This window comes from Eucyclogobius newberryi, unplaced genomic scaffold, assembly GCF_026437365.1.
Source record: "Eucyclogobius newberryi isolate DKJ021-1_F unplaced genomic scaffold, fEucNew1.0.hap1 SCAF_7, whole genome shotgun sequence".
NCBI classification, from domain to species: domain Eukaryota; kingdom Metazoa; phylum Chordata; class Actinopteri; order Gobiiformes; family Gobiidae; genus Eucyclogobius; species Eucyclogobius newberryi.
Genome location: NW_027316389.1, coordinates 35,939,097 through 35,958,563, shown reverse-complemented (window position 1 = coordinate 35,958,563; position 19,467 = coordinate 35,939,097). Strand labels below are relative to the sequence as shown.

Below are 19,467 nucleotides of genomic sequence, written 5' to 3'. Positions count from 1 at the left end.
ATTTACTCACATAAGTCTCAGAAAGCAGTGCCATTATTCAACTCCAAAGCTGTGTTTGTTGTCAGTAGAAAGGGCTTTTAAGGATTAACATGATACGAGAAGTGAAATGAGAAGGTTTGTGGATTTGTTTTTGAGAAATTTAAGTGTAACTTCAAAAACAGTAAATCTCCCATAGAGTTACCACACATGGGCCCTTGGCCACCATTTCATCTGAGATTTTGGCATAATCTGTTACACTGATCGTCTTAGTGGCTGTAATTAGAGTAAACATTAGTTTTATGTTGTGTCTGTCATGCATGGATGCAATGGAATAAATTTGTTTTGGAAAGGCCTTTATATCAAATATACATATATTTTTTAAAGACATATCTAAATACATTTCTTATTTATCAAGCTATTGATATGTAATGTAATCATCTTTTCCTTAACAGTGTCAGACCCATTGATTTGAATTGTGTTGTGTTGCTGATCTGTTTTGTGTCTAGCTCGGTGTGTCCCCGGCTGGCTGGCCAACACAATACACTGCTACACTGTTCAGAAGAAAGCTTTAGCCTGGAGCCAAGCCCAACAAAGCTGTTCAGACGTGGCAGCGGGGAGTAACTTGGCCGATCTGAAGACCCGCCAAGATCTTCACTTTATAACTTCACACCTAATGATCCACAACAGCCTGCTGCTGCTCTGGGCCGCGCTCAATGACAGGCTGGTAATGCACACAATAAAAGGAAACAACCTAAAGACTAACTGCTATTGGTTTGGTTTTGTTAAATTCACAGAAAGAGTTACAGAAAAAAGGTGTAAGCAGTGTAAGCAGGGACCAGACTTCCCTCACCCCAGACACTTCCTCTAGTTCCTCCGGGTGATCCTGAGGCGTTCCCAGGCCAGCCGAGAGACATAGTTCCTCCTGCGAAACACCCCCCCAGTGAGGCGCCCATGAGGCATCTGGAAAAGATTGCTCCTCTTGGTGTGGAGGAGCAGCGGCTCTACTCCGAGCTCCTCCTGTGTGACTAAGCTAAGCTAATCTCTGAGGGAGCGCCCAGCCAACCTGCGGAGGAAAGTCAATCTGACCACGATCCTGTCCTTTTGGTCATTACCTAAAGCTCATGACCATAGGTAAGGGTAGGAAGGTAGATTGACCGGTGAATTGAGAGCTGTGTATTCCGACTTTCGACTTCTTCACCGCAGCAGTCCAAATGGGGGCAAGGACTCCCCACCCACCCGGAGGGGGCAAGCCGCCTTTCTCTGGTTGAGAACCATGGCCTCAGACTTGGAGGTGCTGATCCTCATCCCAGCCGCTTCACACTGTGAAACCGTCCCAGTTGCAAGTCCTAGTTCGATGGAGCCATCATGACAACATAATCTGCAAACAGCAGAGATGAGATCCTGAGGTCCCCAAACCGGACCCCCTCCGACCCTTGACTGCGCCTAGAAATTCTGTCCATAAAAACAACGAACAGAACCGGTGACAAATGGCAGCCCTGGCGGAGTCCAACACACACTGGGAACAGGTCTGACGGCAATGCGAACACAGCTCCTGCTCCGATTGGAGGAGGTCCTCAAAGTACTCATCTGCCAACAACATCCCCAGTCGAGGTCAACAAGTCTCCACCCGCACCACAAATGGAGTTGGTGAAGCACTGCTTCCCCCTCCTGAGCCATCGGAAGTTTTGCCAGAATTTCTTTGAGGTTCTTTGAGCTCCTCCCAGCCCCGGGTTTTTGCTTAGCCTGCCGAAACCTGTCAACTGTCAATGCCTGGAACAGCCATGTAGCAAATTAGTCTTTTAGATAGACCAGTATTCTAATAGCCAGTACACCTTATCAAAACTATAATTACAAGGTTTCAACAACCTGTGCTGTATATTCATTTGTGACACACTGCATTATTAACTAGAAGAAACTTGAAAAGGGCTTAAATTATTAGACTAATTATTATTAGTGAAATTTGTGAAAAAGTTCTTTCAGGACCAAAACATTTATAAAATCAAACTCCAAATTGAAGATCACCACTTTTGAAACTCATTCTGCATTCTGTTAAGAGCACAAGCTGGTTGTTTGTCATTGTCATTCTACAGACGCCGGGCCGGACCGTGTGGTCAGACGGATCACTTGATAATATGACCAATAATGTGATGTCATCAGTTCTGCCAAAGAATCAGAGCAACTGCTATGTACTTCAGAGGAACGCCATGGGGCCTGGATTCCTCCTCACGCCATTCTTCTGCAGCACACCTTTGCCCTTCATCTGCCACTATCACAGTAAATAAGCACCTGACTCTATTTACATGGCACTTTTAGCACTGGCCTAGCACAGATACATTTTACTTTTACTTCACTACATATGAGAGCAGGTATCTGTACTTCCTTATCCACTATGTAGTATTTGAACTGGAAGGTACATGTGGTGACATTTTGCCAAGTAAAGTAAATGACAAGTAAATAAAAAATAAGTTATTGGTTGAGTTGCTTCCATTGAACAAACATGTCGGTGTAATCCCTCATTCGTCCAGGCGTGTTCCATAGTAGAAAAAGCTTCAGTTGTAGTCATCTGGACTCAGTTAGAAAAAATAGACGTTTCGACTCTCATCCAAGAGTCATTGTCAATAAAAGAATTTAGATCGAGAACTCCGATATTAATACTGTTCTGTGGTAAGACCCGCCCATTGGGCGGAGCCTTCCTGAAGTAGCAAGAGTTGTTTGTTTCAACAGAAACTCACACCTTGTAACTACCGAGCTAGCCTATTCAGCCCTTTAATGGGCTGTTAGTATCCCCTTTGTCTTTGTCAGACCCTGGCTCAACCACCCTGAGTACCTGATTAGCATCTAAATGTCCTGGTCCTGGTCCTCTACCTTTCCAGGGGTTCAGTAACCCATTATAGATACCAGGAAGATTGAATCTTAGCCCTCCATTTCTGTTTAAAGAAGGTCTTTCTTTTTTAACAAAAATAGCTTCCTTGACTCCTCTTTCAAACCATCTTTTCTCCCTGCTTAAAACCTTCACCTCACCGTCTTGAAACGAGTGATTAGAGGCTTCAAGATGGAGATGCACGGCACTCTGTGGACCTGAACTTGTATTTCTTCTGTGCTGATAGAGCCTCTTGTGTAGAGGCTGTTTCGTCTCACCTATGTAACGTTCTTTACAGCTTTCTTCACTGCATTGGATCGAATAAACTACATTGCTCTGTTTTTGAGTCGGCAACTTGTCCTTAGGATGAACCAGTTTTTGTCTTAAAGTGTTTCCTGGTTTAAAATAAACAGGGACTTCGTGTTGTCTAAAAATTCTCTGCAGTTTTTCCGACAGGCCAGACACATAAGGGATAGAAACACCCTTCCTTCTCTGTTCAGTTTCCCTTTTGTCCTGCTTCTTGGTTCTCTTCACTCTGTTGAGAGCCCAAGCGGGGTAACCACAGGCTGAGAGGGCATTTCGGACATGTTTTTCCTCTTTCTTCTTGCCCTCTGAGCTGGTGGGCACACCTTGAGCTCTGTGTTGTAAGGTTCTGATCACTCCCAGCTTGTGCTGTAGTGGGTGGTTGGAACCAAAGAGCAGATACAGGTCCGTGTGTGTAGGTTTCCTATATAATTCTATTTGGAGTTTCCCGTCCTCTCCTCTGATTGTGGAACAATCAAGAAAGGCCAAGCGATTCTCCTTAGCGTCTTCTCTTGTAAACCTGATATGTGGGTCCACATGTGGGCTTACCACAGAACAGTATTAATATCGGAGTTCTCGATCTAAATTCTTTTATTGACAATGACTCTTGGATGAGAGTCGAAACGTCTATTTTTTCTAACTGAGTCCAGATGACTACAACTGAAGCTTTTTCTACTATTGAACAAACATGTTGAAAATGATTTATCCAGATGATTACATTTGACGCTTTAATTGTTCTCAAAATGTGTGAAAATGTATTTCTAAAAGTACATTTTTAATTATGAACTTTTCTTTTACTCTTCTTGAGATTTTTATTTTTGTTTTGGCCCCTGTATCCAAAACTTAATTAAGAACTAATAACATTGACTAGGCCTACTTCTACCACAAAATATGGCATAAAGACTGAAAGAAAGGAACATCTTCAACACTATATCAATACATTTATTACACATCCATCACCTTGTCATGTCATAAAGAAATAATAAAGGAGTGTATTGAAATTCCATACCAGAATAAGAATCAGAATCAGAAAAAGGTTTATTGCCATTGTCAGTGAACAAAATTCACAAATTAGGAACTTGATTCACTTGAATCGTTTGGATTATTTCAGACCTGGAATTACCTTTGAAGCTAAAGTTATTATTTTTAGTAATTAAGTGCTTATATCTAATGTTTGATTCTATTTAAAGCATATCAACCTAAATAAATGACTTTTGTCAACTAATAATCTGCATTTACCACTGCATTTGAAGGATGTCAGTCCTTGTTTAAGACTATTGTATCAATTTTAAATGTTTCCCTTATATCATCGGGGGAGCCCCTGAATTCATTTCGCATTCCCATGGGGGTCCCGACCCCCAGGTTGATAACCATTGATTTAATCTTCACTTCTCTGTGCACTAGAAGATATTAAAAACATTCTGCTACAATCTCTAAACAAATAAGGTATGAAACAAAATTTTCCCACCACCAACTTAATGGTTATTAGGGCCTCAGTTATCACCCCAGGTGCTGAACCGCAATTATAAACTGAATGATAATATGTTCAATTTGTGGTCGGGTTGCACCTGGTTTACCAGGCCTAATAAGTGTGCGTATTGGACTTCCAGGATAATGGCCACCTTGCTCAGTTAGGTCTGTCGGGCTGCGGTTGAATCAGCTGGATTTATCCTTCTATAATATGAGTTCACCTGGAGAGATTCATATTTCTGCATGGGAGAAGATATGTAAATAGCTTGGGCACTTATTTCTTGAAAATGCCTAAGAAACCATATAAGAATGACACTACCACAGAGCCAGGCTAGCAATGCTACAGCTAAGCTAACATGCCCCACCATGGCTCGGCTTCCTGCTTCCGCATCTGCCTGCATTCGTAGCCCCAGCTCCGGTTTTGAATCAGGGGCTTTGGAGGAGACCAGGAGCGGGATAAGTCCAGTGATTTTAGCGACTCTGCGAGCGATAACTGATAAGATCACAAAGGCAGTAATGCCAGCGTTCAAGACCTATTATACTGAAGGTCCATAACTGCAGTGATAAACAGCATGTCATGGCGGCATCTAGATGTCTCACCGCAGACCGGCCCGGACCGAACGTCTCATTTTTCAACGACTACTAAAAATTCACCACATCGGAGCAGGCGTTGGTATTTGCTACTGGACACCTGGGCAGTGTGACATTCTTTCCTCTTTTCACTTTGTTTTAATGAAAGAGACCTAGATATTTTTGGAAACATCTGAGTATTTGGCCACAGTGTAAATATCAAAGTGAAAATGAACCTACCGGAGGGCCATTTTTTTTTTTTTGACCTAGAAAATGGTTTTCCCTCCATCATGACAAAAGCAAAAATAGATATTGTATACCTACAAGAAACCCATTTAAACAAGTTGGATCATCAAAAAACCTATCCGATAAATAGGATTTAAACCAGCTGTGGGCTTTTAATAACTAACCAAAACTACCAGCTAATGTTCTTTGCCTCATTTTAACACTTCAAAGTCTTTAAATAAGACTTCCTTATTACATTGCATAAGAATGTGATATTATCTTTGTATTGTAATAATATAACAATAGATACATAGATTTTACACTTTCTCTGTTTAATAATAATACTACATTAAGTTACAATTACTGACTTACTGATTTAGGACTTGCTCTGTTTCTCTTGACCACAGTGCCATCCGAGGCCTCTTCAGTCTTCTTCCACCTGGTTCAAGTGACAGAGCGAGAGGTGGAGTTGCAGTGGAGTGAACCTTCAACCCTAAATTCACTCAACCGCCTATCTTTGGATGTATTTCTTTTTTACCAACAAGATGAGCTGGCAGATTTCAGGAAAGATAGAGAACAAAGCCGCAAGCACAACCACAAGCATATCAGAAAATTGGTCAAAATCCCCATAGCTCTTTCATCCAGCGGGGTAACTGTGGCTGGTCTGTTCCCGGGAAGCGTCTATTCTTTCAGCCTCCAGGCCTCTCATCCAGCCGGCTTCAAATGGAGCTTGGGACAATCACAAACAGCACACACGAGTGAGTCTTAAGAAACCCTCAAATGTCCTGTACTATCATCCTGTGTGCCATGTTTACACTGTAACAGATATATCTTGATAAGTTCAAATTACTTGAAGGTGAGACTCTACAGGCAAAAGTCATTTTGATTTGTTTTTTGGCTTTCCTGTGGAAACTATTTCATTTTCCAATCTGGAATTAAATATGTTTTATTATTTCATTTCACATAATTACATACATTTAAGTCTATAAAATATTTAATAAACTTAAATTCACAGATTTATATGAAACTTGCAACTTCAGCCCTTCAAGTAGCACAGGGGTCCAAACCTTTTACACTGAGCGCTGCGTTTTGAAACTTATACAGAGCAGAGGGCCACTATCAACCCGACAATGAAGTGAACCATTCAAAATCGTACATTTGACATAGTTTCGATGCCTCCACATCTTTGATAAGACTTGGAACATTAATGTAAGGTTGGTATAACATAAACATGTTTAATTTTTCAAATTTTACAGTAAAAAGTACAACTTTTTGTTGTTTGGGCCAAATTAGCAGGAAGCCTGAGGGCCAATGTTCCCTCTAATTTTTTATTTGTCTGGGCAAACACACTAGCTCCCTGTGCACACCGAGGACCACAGTGAGCAACATCAGATGTGCACGCTGTGGCATGCAGCACGCCTGTTCAAAACCTTGCATCATAGCCAGTTACATTAAAAGAATCAAATTACAGCAGCAATTTTTAATAGTTTACTTTTATTACAAGAAATTGGGCCCATTTAAAATGAAAAATACAAAAATCCTGTTGTTCATGAGATGTATAGTAGTTATATGTGAGAGTCCTGCTTTGGCCTGGCTGTGGTCCAGTGACACAAGCCATTCCATCCTAAAAGAACCGCATTTCTTTTTTACTTAGGCTTGGTGAGTGCATGTGTCACTGGCGCTGTCCGTTCGTTTCGCCATGATAAGGGGTTGTGTCTTTTAACTCCGCCGCATTATTGTTTAGCGAACCTGCAAGGTGCGTATGGGCAGGGCACTTGTGCACTATCAATGCTCTGATTGGCTGTGTAGCGTATGTAAACCGTATTGTATCATTGGCTGGACACCTGTCACTGACAAGTGTCACTGGCAGATGTCCAGCCAATGATACATACAGCGCTCCTGAATAAAAGTCGCGCACACGATATTTACGAAGAAAATAGAACTTGTCTATATACGGGCCGCAACTGTCAATGAACCGCAGGTGCCCACGTTGTAACATGAGATATGTAACATGATATTTATAAATAAACGCGGTAGTGATGCGTCTTTTGAACCGGGGTGCGCGGCGCACCCACCCGCGATCCGCGCGGCGCATCCACCCGCGCGGCGCACCCACCCGCGATCTGCGCGGCGCATCCACCCGCGGTTCCGCGCGGCGCACTCACCCGCGGTCCGCGCTGCGCAAGGCGCACCCGCGGTCCACTGCGCTGCGGGATAATTATAGACTAATATCTCAGTGAATATGAGTCTGATTGTAGTAAAACACACAGCGTTTTGAAACTAAAAATATAGAGAACACGAGTTACATGACGTGTTCCCTGGACAGTGCTTCTACTGTCCACTAGAGTCTTCTACAGTGTGTCAGACGCTTGCGCTTCATTCTAGATTGCTCCCGGTGGCCGTTTGGTAATTAGATTAGATTAGGTCTAATATTAGATATTAATTAATAGGTTTATGGTGAAAAAGAAATCTTAGAGGGAATAGTGCTGAGGGCCAGCAAAAATTGGTCTGAGGGCCGCAATTTTCAGTAAGCTCTAGTTGACTAAAATTACAATCCTAGAAATCCAAAATCGCCTCTGTAAATATTCTTGTATCTAATATCTCAACAAAATGAAGTAAGAAACGTAAACCTATCTTTGTCCAGTTTTCAGATTTGTATGCCCAAAGTACGTGCAATTTATAAAATCTTCACAGATGAGTACCTTATTTTTTTATATAAAACTGCAGAAGTTTCAGACTGAGTTCAGATGTTTTCCCCTGCAGTGTCTCGCGTCAAAGCAATAATGCTCATTTGAATAGTTTTGATTTGGTGCAAATGCCACTTTTCTTGTGTATTGGGTGTATTGCCTGTTTGTTTCCATGGTGATATTGTTTTGTTCTGCAATGCTATATGGAATTAAGCTTATCTATCTCCACGTGACAAGCAGGAGATGCAACCTAGCCAAGTTACAGGTCAGATCCGTGTAGAGGCACACATACTCTAAACAAGAATGCATGTTTTCAAGGTTTGCAATAAAGTAACTGTAATTAAAAATGCAAGATTAATCATTTTATTGCCATACATACATCGTGGTTTTTCATGTCTTTGTGGTCTTTTATTTTAGGGGTCATGGGACCAGTGAAATATGCAACGTCACACTAGCAATTAAATCGAACCTAGTCCAAACCACTAAAATCCAGAGTATATTTTGAATTCAGCTAATGTTCAGCAAGGCTCAATATTCAGTTTCCTAGTGTGGTTTAATGCTTGTCCCTCTCCTCACAGGGCCGTTCCCTCCACAAAACGTGACCGTGAGAGAGGCTACAGAGGACCAGATAAGTGTTCACTGGCTGCTGACAGAAGCGCACTATCTTTCTGAGTGGTCATTTATTGTGCACTATACAGACATGGTTTTGAAAGAGGAAAAAATAGCTGGAATGGCCAATATATCCGAATCATTTAAGAGCAGTGGACAGAAATCCTTCACTGCAGTTATTGGAGGCCTGGTGTCTTACAGGAACTACAGCATTGAAGTGTATGCAGTCACAAACTATGGCATCAAGAGCTGTGGGCAGGTTCCAGTTCTGGTGCGTACAGGTAAACTATGTTCAAACGTTTGTTAAATCAACCAGGAGAAATTGAATGTTTTATTTATATGTTTTTCAGTGTTAATTTAGATTGAATATATATAGAATATAGAATAGTCCAGATAATTTTAAAGACGTCCAGGTCCCGTATGACAACGAGGCACCCCACACCCATACAATCTGTGGCCCTTCTGAAGTCATGCCTCCTCCCTGTGATCTGTGCCAGGAGCCTGTACTGCCTGGTGTGGTGGTAGAGAATCTGCCTGTGGATCAGCATATTCTTTGATAATTGTAATACGTACACAATTTTTCTCAGATTATATGTTCTGTCCTCCAAAAAATGCATTGTGTGCTAAACTGATCAGACATGATACTATTAGCGTTTAAGCTTCCCCGCTGAATGTATTTTGTGATTTTGTCTCTGATAATTTACTTAATTTTTTGTTTTGCAGCGGTGAGGGCCCCAAATGGGCTGATGGCAGGGAATTCAGCAGAAAATTTGACTGTGTGCTGGACCACTCAACCTGTAGATCCACCTGATGAATATGAAGTTACATCCCTCTCATTAAATAATAACAATACTAAATCTACTCTGGTCCTTCCTGGACGCTCCGAAGCATTTGGGGACACACTTTGCCTTTCTTTGGGGACTTTCTTTCCTGGACAAACTTACACCATAGGAGTTGTGGCTGTTAAAGGGAATGACAGAAGCCTGAAGACCAGTATGTTACACACTGCAAGTATGAAAATATTGTTTTGAAGAATGAAAAATATGTTACATTATTATAACTGTAGGTTTAGTTTTAATTGTCTTGTAAAAATGTACTTTGTTGAGATTTTAAACATGTTGTGATGTTGTCGGTGTATCCAGGAGCGATTATTGTAGAAAAAGCTTCAGCTGTAGTCATCTGGACACTGTTTTAGACTAGTGTGAAATGTGTCTATCATTTAAATTATGTTTTTCTTTTTTAGAGCCAATGTCTGTCCTGGTGGCAGTCCCTCTCTTAGTCAGTTCCACAAGTGTCCAGCTCTATGTCCAACATCCACAAGTCGGTTTGACGGATGGGGTCAAAGTTTGCATTTGCTCTAACATCTGTGACCCTATATGTGAGGACCTCATTTGTGGCTACACCTGTGACTGGCATGCTCTCCACGCTGAGGTCCGTAATGTTACTATTAGCAACCTTAGGCCTGGATCAGAACTGCAATTCAAGGTGTACAGCACGAGCAGGACTCAGACCGGACCACCTATCTTCACCAAGCAGATAAGAACAAGTGAGTCGGATGTTTGTATCTACATATATTCTAAAGATAATAAGGGATATTGGAAGAGGATCAGGTGGTGAGGCTGAGGAGGCTGCTCATTCTACTGCTGCCCCGGAGACGACGAGGAGGAGGGCTGTAGCTGAATTGACCAGATGAATGAGGGGAAAGAGTCCCTGTATATAACTGCTTGAGATGTGATTGGCATGAGGCTGTGGTTGGTCTTTAGGAACCTGAGCAGTGTTTCAACTGGTTCCCTTTGGAGCGGATCGGGATGGTCATAAAGTGGCTCCATGTTCTTAAGTGAACTCACTGGCCCGTTTAAGCGCTCCAAAGCAGACACTGCGAGCTCTGGCTTTCAGAGTGGTCTTGCTCGCTTTAGGCTCCTGGAATACTTTAGTGCCAGATGATTGGATTGCAGACTCTGCAAAAAGCAGATACAGTATGAACAGAAAATCATAATTTCTCACATTAGCATCTGCTGTTTCCTGATCTAGCATGTATCTAACATTATCCAAACCCAATGTATAATATAAGGAGACATTAAAAGCATTGTTGAGGTACAGATAAGTGAAATAATTGCAGAAAAAGCTGACTTGGAACGACAACATAATTTTCTTTTTTTTTTGTGAATTGCAAGATCGGCCTCATGATTTCATGATCATGAATATTTTGTTTCCCCAAATAGCAAAAATATTTTAAGGTTTGACTACCCTATTCTACACAAAATATTTTCCCATTTCTTCCTATCAAAGCACACTTTATCTGATCTCAAGAGCTACTTGTATGCACTGCAAACTCAAGGGTCAACTATTGCACAGGCCTTTTCTAATTAGTGCTGTGTGTGTAAAGTGTAAAGCCGTAACTGCATCATTATGTTGTGTGTGATCTGTGATTTGGTTTCAGGCCTGGCTCCTCCCAGCAGGCTGAGGGAGGGAGTGGTCACCCATTCATCTATAGAGCTACTTTGGGACCTGGCCCAGGGGCATGCTGGGAGCTACAAAGTCCTCTGTTATAACTGTAATCACACACATAATATGGTAAATCATGTGTCGCTAATGTCTGAAACTTCTAAACACATTTTATACCAAAATTTATTTTTCCATAAAATATTCAATTATCTGTGCTTGGATTTCAAGTTTCATAATATTAATTGAATGCTACAAATCCAAGCACATAGAGCATTTTATCAGCATTTATAGAGCAACTGTAACTGAGCAAAGTGTTCTACCCCAAGTTATTTTACACAACTTTAGCCCAAACTGTGAGCTTTATTGAAATGTTTTATTTTTATATTAATTTGGTCGAGACGGTGCATGTTAATGATTATACATGAAACATATGAGGTAAACACGCCAGATTAGCTATGGGCTAACTTTCATCTGTTATCCGTTGATAACAATAAATATTAAGTTCTGATATGTAGAGCCCCAATATGCCCGGACACTGGGTCTTTTGAACCATCTGTGTATACATTTAAATAACCATAGCAACAATTCCTTACATTTTCTTCAGGTAATGATCCCTAATCTCTCATTTCTTCCTTCTCTCGATGAGACATGTGTTCTCATTTGGCACAGGCAAAATCCAAAGAGGACCAACCAATGCAGAGATCCAGATCATTCCGTACTGAACCGCTTTATTGATAATACATTTAAAAAAGATAAAACCTTTGCATTTCTGTGGTTGTAAATATTCCCAACAGTCAATCAACATACTAATAGCAGACTGTTCTCGTCCAGAACCTTTCAACTTTGCCCAGACAAGAAATCAATTAATGTTTCTATGCCTTAATGGCCTCTCACCTACTTCAACTAATAAGGCATTGTCCCAATACTAATATGAATAGCTCTGTACTGAATACTGTCCATTTCAACCCGCACAATGCAGAGGATTATGGGTCCATGAATGTCTATACTTTTGGCCCAAACAATGAGCCACAGCTGCCCCTAAAGCAGTCTATAACATTACCACGAAACAGTCCCAAAAATACATCTGAAACAGTATTGTAATAAAACTACATTGCCTTGAGCAGGTAGCCAATTTAGTGTTGCTTCAGGCAGTCTGCATATATTGACAGCGGACTGCAGTGAAACCTCATGTGCAATGCCAACCTTTGCTGCTGTAGAATGTTTTTGCTTTGATTATTCTTCTCTCTAAAGGTGCAGAAAGTCCCCAGTCGAAGCGCTACATTCTCGTCCCTCACTCCGGGAACACTGTATCACTTTGCGGTGCGGACGGAAAAGGAGCTCTTCCCGGACTCTTCTCCTGTCGACATAAACATCACTGCAGGTAAACACTGGAGTAGAACACGCACTTTAGATTCACCTGTTTCTATTTCCCTTCCAACAATTGCTCTAATTGTTTTTCACGCACCAGCTCCCAGCACTGTAGAGCTGTCCATCGTCAATAAAAGCACATCATCTATATGCATTAGCTGGACCCTGGGCCGAGGAGTTGTGAGCGGCTTTGAGCTGTCAGTCAAAAACGTGACAGCCAAACAAGCCCCAATCAATATTCCTCCAGAGCACAGGTAATTTATGGCTGCCAGTATAATGAATGAGAAGGAGAGCAGATTTGATCCTTTAAACCTGTTTGGTGTTTACAGATGGCACTGTTTCCAAAGGCTCACTCCAGGGACCATGTATACGTTTGAAGTGACGAGCCTGAGCGGAGAGCGGCGGAGTCAGCCTGCAGTTATTTCACTCCATACCAGTGAGTGAGCGTTCAGCAAATATCTGTGCGTGGCGAAATTATGTTTCTGTAGATTATCAAGTTAATTTAACAAGAAACAAATAGTGTACTAGTTTGATTACACAGCCATTATGAATGAAACTTGGCTGAGGAAAAGGAAATGATTTTATTATGTGGTTGTTTGCATTACTGATAACATTTTGATACGTAAGTGTGAGATGGGTGGTGATATGAAATTAATTCATATTCAAAATTATATTAGAGCTCATGCCTTGAAGCGTGGTCTTCACAAAGGAAATCAATAGCAAAAGTGTTCATACTCCTGGAACCACAAACTTTAATAAATTGTATTGGCATTTTTTGCTAGAGAGCAACACAAAGTGACCCACACTTGAAAAATGGCGTCCAAGAAACACACCAGGCAGGTCAGGGATAAAGTTGCAGATCAGTTTAAAGCAGGGTTAGGTTATATAACGATTTCCCAAGCTTTTAACTGTTCACTGTTCAATCTATCATCCGGAAATAGAAAGAGTATGGCACCACTACAAACCTATCAAGACATGGCCAAACAAGGAGATCAGAGATGCAGCCAAGAAGCCCATGGTAACTCTGGAGGAGCTGCAGAGATCCACAGTCAGGTGCACAGGGAATCTGTCCACAGATGTCCAACTATTAGTCATGCGCTACAAAAATCTGGCCTCTATGGAAGAACAGCAAGAAGAAAACTATTGTTTAAAAACAGCCATAAGGAGTTTGCACTTTGCCAGAAGCAAACATGTGGGGGACACGGCAAACTTTTTGGCTCTGTGTAGCAAAAACAGAGCAAACTTTTTGCACTGTGTGGCAAAAAACAGAGCACATGACTCTGAACACACCATCCTCACTGTCAAACATGGTGGTGCAGCATCATGCTCTTGGGCTGCTTTTCTTCAGCGGGGACAAGGAAGTTGCTCAGAGCTGATGGATGGAGCCAAATAAGATAAGATAAGATAAGATATTCCTTTATTGTCCCACATGGGGAAATTTCACTGATGCAACGCAGGTAGATACAGAGATAGATACAGAAGTACTAAATATTGGGCGATCTTAGAAGAAAACCTGTTTGCGTCTGCAAAAGACTTGAGACTGGGGCCGAGGTTGTCAGCAGGACAACGACCCTAAATCGTGATCACATGCAATGGTATTTATGTATTTATGTATTTATGTATTTATTTATTTTTATCTTTATAATTTTTCCCCCTCCATCCCTTGTTGGGTTTTGTCTATGGGAGTTTTTGTTTATAGGAAATCTTCTACTGAAAGTGTTTTTTCAAACTTCCTATAAGTGATCTGTTCTTTTCTTCTGTATCTACCTCGTTATCTACCTGCGTTGCACCAATGAAATTTCCCCATGTGGGACAATAAAGGAATATCTTATCTTATCTTATCTTATCTTAAACATAAACCCAGAGCTACAATGAAGTGGTTTAAAACAAAACATATTCATGTTTTAGAAAGTCCAGACCTAAATCCAATTGAGAATCTGTGGAGAAATACCCCCGCACTTACTCTTGTGTCTCCAGCTCCACAGGCGCCTCAAGACGTGACTCTGTCACAGCAGGGGGTCACAACTGTCTTTGTTGCCTGGAGACCACCACCTGGACTCGTGGATGGTTACAAGGTAATGATAGATCACAATGTTTGGACTGAGCAAAATGGACAGGCACACAGAACCGTATGGATTTGACTGAGAGAAAATGCTTTTTTTGTTGGACGGCTTGTGTTAGGCTGTGCTCAGCTCTTGGTCTCTAAGCAGCAGTTGACAGCACACAGCCGGTTCAGTTACAACCCTTTTAAAGATGTATGACCTTCTAGAGCCATGGCCAGGAAGCATGAGCCAGCAGTACACTCACAGTGCCACACAGACTCACAACTAACAAAACTAAACAGAACACACATTTATCCAATCTACTCTAATTGAACTCATCTTTTGTTTTAGGTGTGTTATGGACAGCAGTTTGTCAACATAACATTTTGGAAACATGTGTACTTTCATGAGATCAGCCACTTGACCCCAGGATCAGAGTATGGACTCAGCCTTCAGAGTGTTCTGGGCTCTGACTTCAGTTCAGTTGTGCACAGACAGTTCCATACACGTAAGAAAGACATTATCCTACTGCAAAATCTGTCAAACCATCAACTAAAAGCACATGAATATATGTTTGTAGGCCCAGCAGGAGTGCGCGGCCTCCGTTTGGACAACATCAACACTTCGTCCGTCTCCATCAGTTGGAACGATGCAGTTGGTGACTTTGACTTCCACAGAATAACTGTGGCCAATGCCTCTGTCACAAGCACTTTCAGCATACAAAAGGAGAAGCGCGTCGCCATGGTTGCAGGCCTTCAAGATGGCTGCACTTACAACTTGAGTGTCGAAAGAGTGAAAGGAGAGCATGTTGGGAGTGCAGCATCTCTGAGAGTGAGCAGAGGTAGTTACAACAGAGTCAACTATCTGTCTAGAATTTATTGATGTCACAGATGGAAGGCAAGGGCTAAGATTATTCTGTGGCCAAGGAACTTTTATAAGACAAAAAATCCAGAAACGTTTAACCTGATCATTGTCAGTGATTGAATGGCACCTGTTGAAATTGTTCAGGGTGAAAAAAATAACTTTTAGAAATTTCAGCCAATAAAATTAGCCAATGAATCACAACAAAATGCTACAATGATAAATTTGGCTAACGTCTAGAATCATACCCACAGTTTTTTTCCCTTGCTCCCTTGTTTTTGTCGGAAAATCCCAAAAGTTATTGTGAATTTGAAAAGTCAAACCTCACAACAATCCAGTTTACTCTGGGGGCAAAGTTCTGAAGTTCTGTGACTCAAATTAGACTCTAATCTGGCCTTTGTTTTAACACTGTCTGACCACCATAAAGAACTGACCTCATTGAATTATGCCACTTCTGCTGATTTGTGCTATTTGGTGATGACAGGGAAAACATTTAGCTTTTTTGCCATTTTTTTTTCTCATACTTCAAACTGCTCAACTTTAACCTATACACACTGAGACTGTTTTGACAGCACCGAAACCCGACCTGCCCTGTGCACACTTACTGTCTTCTCTCTGCTTGTTTCGAGTGCCAGCACCAGTGAGGGAAGTGCATGTCCGAAATGTGTCCTCCCACAATTTCTCATTACACTGGGCCAAAGCAGAGGGCTGTGTGGATCATTATCATGTGACCCTACGACCGGACCAGGGCCAAGTCACAGTGCGCCCTGCCCACAGTGGACACATACAGGTATACACACCAACCTTTGCATACACTCCACCAGCTTTGGGGATCAAACGCAGATCATTTAGCTTGAAAAAAAGGAAAAACCTAAACACATAACACTTTAATACTATACACTACTACTATAATACACACATATACACTATAACAAGGCCTATCTGAAAAGCATTTATAAATGTGTTAATCATGAACTAATCATTGACAAAAATACATACATTATTAACAAATGTTTATTAATCATTCACTGTTCATGAACAAAATTAAAAAACAAATGATAGCTATAAAGCATATCTACGAATGATGTATACATGTTTTTAATCATTAACTAATCATTGACAAAAAGTATCAATAATAATCCTTATTATTACTCATTTTGAAGCCAGACAGATCTATTTTAAAGAATTACTTTACATATCAAGACATTAAAGGTGTTACTTGTTAAATGGAGATATTATTGTTTTGCCTGAAATGTCCCACAGTCTTACATTTATTAATGTAAGACGGTGTTCTATTTTTAATTCTTTTGATTAAAAAAAATAAATCTTGAAAGACCTGCATTTTCCTCCGCACAGATCAAACCTGGTAGCATAATCTGTTTGTCTCCATGACATTCTGGGCAAACCTATAACATTTAATGATAATAATAATACTGTTATAATAATGTTATAATAATGTACTTAAATATTACTTTTCAGAATGCTCAAGGATGCACAAAACAAAAACAAATCAATCTGGACCATTCATTGAACAAACTACATAAACTAATAATGATAATAAGTTAAAGATTAAAAGCAGTTTCAAACATATGGATCTAACGTAGCAAAAATAACAATTCCAAGAAATTTGCATAATTCAAATGATTTTGAGTCAGTGGTTGTAGATGATTGTAGATTCCGTGCAGAAGTCCCATTACATGTCTTACAGCTTGTGCTGTATTTGAGCTAAGCCCCTCCCCCTCAGCATCTCTTCCTGACTCGCAGGTGTCACTTACCTCCAGATGTAACCCTACACAGACACAGCACACAGTTGAGTAATAGATCTCATTCATTATTAAGTTTGCCTCATGAGCTCAACTCTGAATCATTCATTGACTTAAGCACCTCTCCCAGTAGCGCTGCAGGGACCAGAGGGAGCCAGTTAGCCGCATGCTAATGACAACAGTCTGTTGCATCCATGGATAACAATTCACATGACTGAAGACAACAAGATTCATATTCAATGCCTGCATAACTGACTCTGGGACTTCTACTTTTAACCTACTACTACAAATCGTCTCCTTGTTAGTGGATTGGACCAAAGAGCAGCTGATGTTGGGCGGCTGACAGTGGACACTACTCCACCGTGGGGGCCTCTACTTATTAGCTGCCCTCCATACTAACTCCGCCTAGCATGGCCTTTCTATCCCTGCTTTTCATTTTCTGCTTTGGACACTCAAAGGTGAGAACTTGTTTGGTTTTGGTACACATACTTCTTTGGGTGGTTTTCGGAAGTCTTATAGCAGTTCATGTTGATTCATTCTCTCTAGTTCTGCTGATTTTGTTTCCTTTAAAGAGGATATATCAATTAATAAGCTTTGAACCTTGTTACAGCATTGTTTCTTCTATTTTGATTGATTCCTGCATGTTTGAGTATTGTCCTTCAACTGAGGCTCAAGTGCTCAGAAAATTCCTGTTTTCACTTACCCGCTATCCCTGCCCATATCCCTGTGTTTAGCTGTGATTATTTTGGAAAATTAATCACAGTATACTTAATCACATTAAGTTTTTGTAACGCCCAAAATCACAACAGCAGTTGCGACATGGCTATGTCCCAGGGTACCCTGTCCTGAGACCCTCCTTCTCGGTCAGGACTTTTCAAAAATAAAAACATGCAAATAACAATCTGCTGCTTGTTACAGTGAAACTTCTCACTGAAGAGCAGGAACAGGAAGTCTATTGACATTTTTCTATTACTAAGACATTTTAGAGCAGTATTATGGTTGACAATGAATATAATGTAAAATGATGATCTACTTATGTTGCAGTCAAATAAATAAAAAAGTCTGCTTTAACACTGTTTGTACCAATATGGGCCTGGCTTTGGTTGGTGTTTGTGTTATTTTATTATAGCTGGTACTTTGAAAGCTATATTTTCTTTTATGGTAGTATTTGGTGTGAGAAAATGTATCATGTGTTTGTACATGTTGGAATACAACCATTTATCACATTTCAAAATAGTTATACCTGGGTAAACAGATTGCTACCCATTTTAGAACAGCAAGGACCAATGTAAAGTATGGTTATAATGCAAGAATTATACAGTTCCAAATAGCACAAGACGATAACATGAGCGTTGTGACGCATAATGGTGCATTGCCGCTGATAAATTTTCAGATATATAAAACTGGCTTGGTCATATTTCTGAGCAATAACATGAGGTATGAGTCCGACAGGCAGCGAGGTGCAGTCACGGTGCAACGCTCCAAATGCTGTTTGGAGAGCAGCTGAAAACAGTGGTCATCAGTCTCACACCGCAGCCATGAAAGATGTGGGTGTGCAGAGTGCAGACACAAACATACCCAAGTCTGCATTCTCACAAACAGCTGCATTTAGCCTCAGGAGGTTCAGCGGTTTGAACAAATCCCATCGAAGAAATTTGGAAATGCCATCGATGGTCCCAAAGGTTCACATCATGAAAAAAATCTAATCCTTGATTTACTGTAATCCATAACAAAATAGATTTGTCTCATACATTTCATAACTATAGATTACATTTATTCAGATATTGTTGCTTTTGAAATGATGATGAAAGTAACCACCTTTTGTCTTCATGTTATTACTTTGCCTGTATTGTTCCACAGTATGACATCAAACTTATTTTATTAACTTAAATGATCCATCTCCATGGAGACTAGCGAGTGAAGCCATCAGGCCAATTCACAGATCAGATCTATGTGGAGGCGAGCCCTCTTGCAGTAAGAATTTCTTTTTTTTCAAGGTGTTTTTCAGCAATAAAAACACTAAACAGTAATTAAGCAATGAAAGATAGATGCGTAGCATAGGTTTAATATGACACACAACTATTTTCAATACTTTTCCATTCTTTCCTATTTTGTATCAGTTTGCTCGCTCAACATAGAAGCGTTCACCTGGAAACAACAGCATTGTTTTATTGTTTAATTGAATCCACTTTATCCATAGATTTGTATGTGACATTGTAACTTCAAAGGCCGTTTTGTCCAAATGCATTTTCCTCCCACAGAGACATAATTATCAGCCCAAACTT

The 19,467-nt window shown here is 40.7% G+C and overlaps 1 protein-coding gene across 1 annotated transcript in view; it reads left to right on the top strand.

The window, feature by feature from the left end:
• ptprq (protein tyrosine phosphatase receptor type Q) overlaps positions 1-19,467 on the top strand; it is a 92,977-nt gene that overhangs the window by 2,578 nt on the left and 70,932 nt on the right. The window contains exons 5-18 of the mRNA XM_072434454.1: positions 486-703; positions 2,070-2,253; positions 5,815-6,165; positions 8,673-8,984; positions 9,427-9,714; positions 9,947-10,249; positions 11,144-11,277; positions 12,400-12,529; positions 12,617-12,747; positions 12,844-12,952; positions 14,494-14,591; positions 14,910-15,066; positions 15,139-15,399; positions 16,049-16,209. Of these exons, the coding sequence (XP_072290555.1) occupies positions 486-703; positions 2,070-2,253; positions 5,815-6,165; positions 8,673-8,984; positions 9,427-9,714; positions 9,947-10,249; positions 11,144-11,277; positions 12,400-12,529; positions 12,617-12,747; positions 12,844-12,952; positions 14,494-14,591; positions 14,910-15,066; positions 15,139-15,399; positions 16,049-16,209 (2,837 nt within the window). The remainder of the gene's footprint in view (positions 1-485; positions 704-2,069; positions 2,254-5,814; positions 6,166-8,672; positions 8,985-9,426; positions 9,715-9,946; positions 10,250-11,143; positions 11,278-12,399; positions 12,530-12,616; positions 12,748-12,843; positions 12,953-14,493; positions 14,592-14,909; positions 15,067-15,138; positions 15,400-16,048; positions 16,210-19,467) is intronic.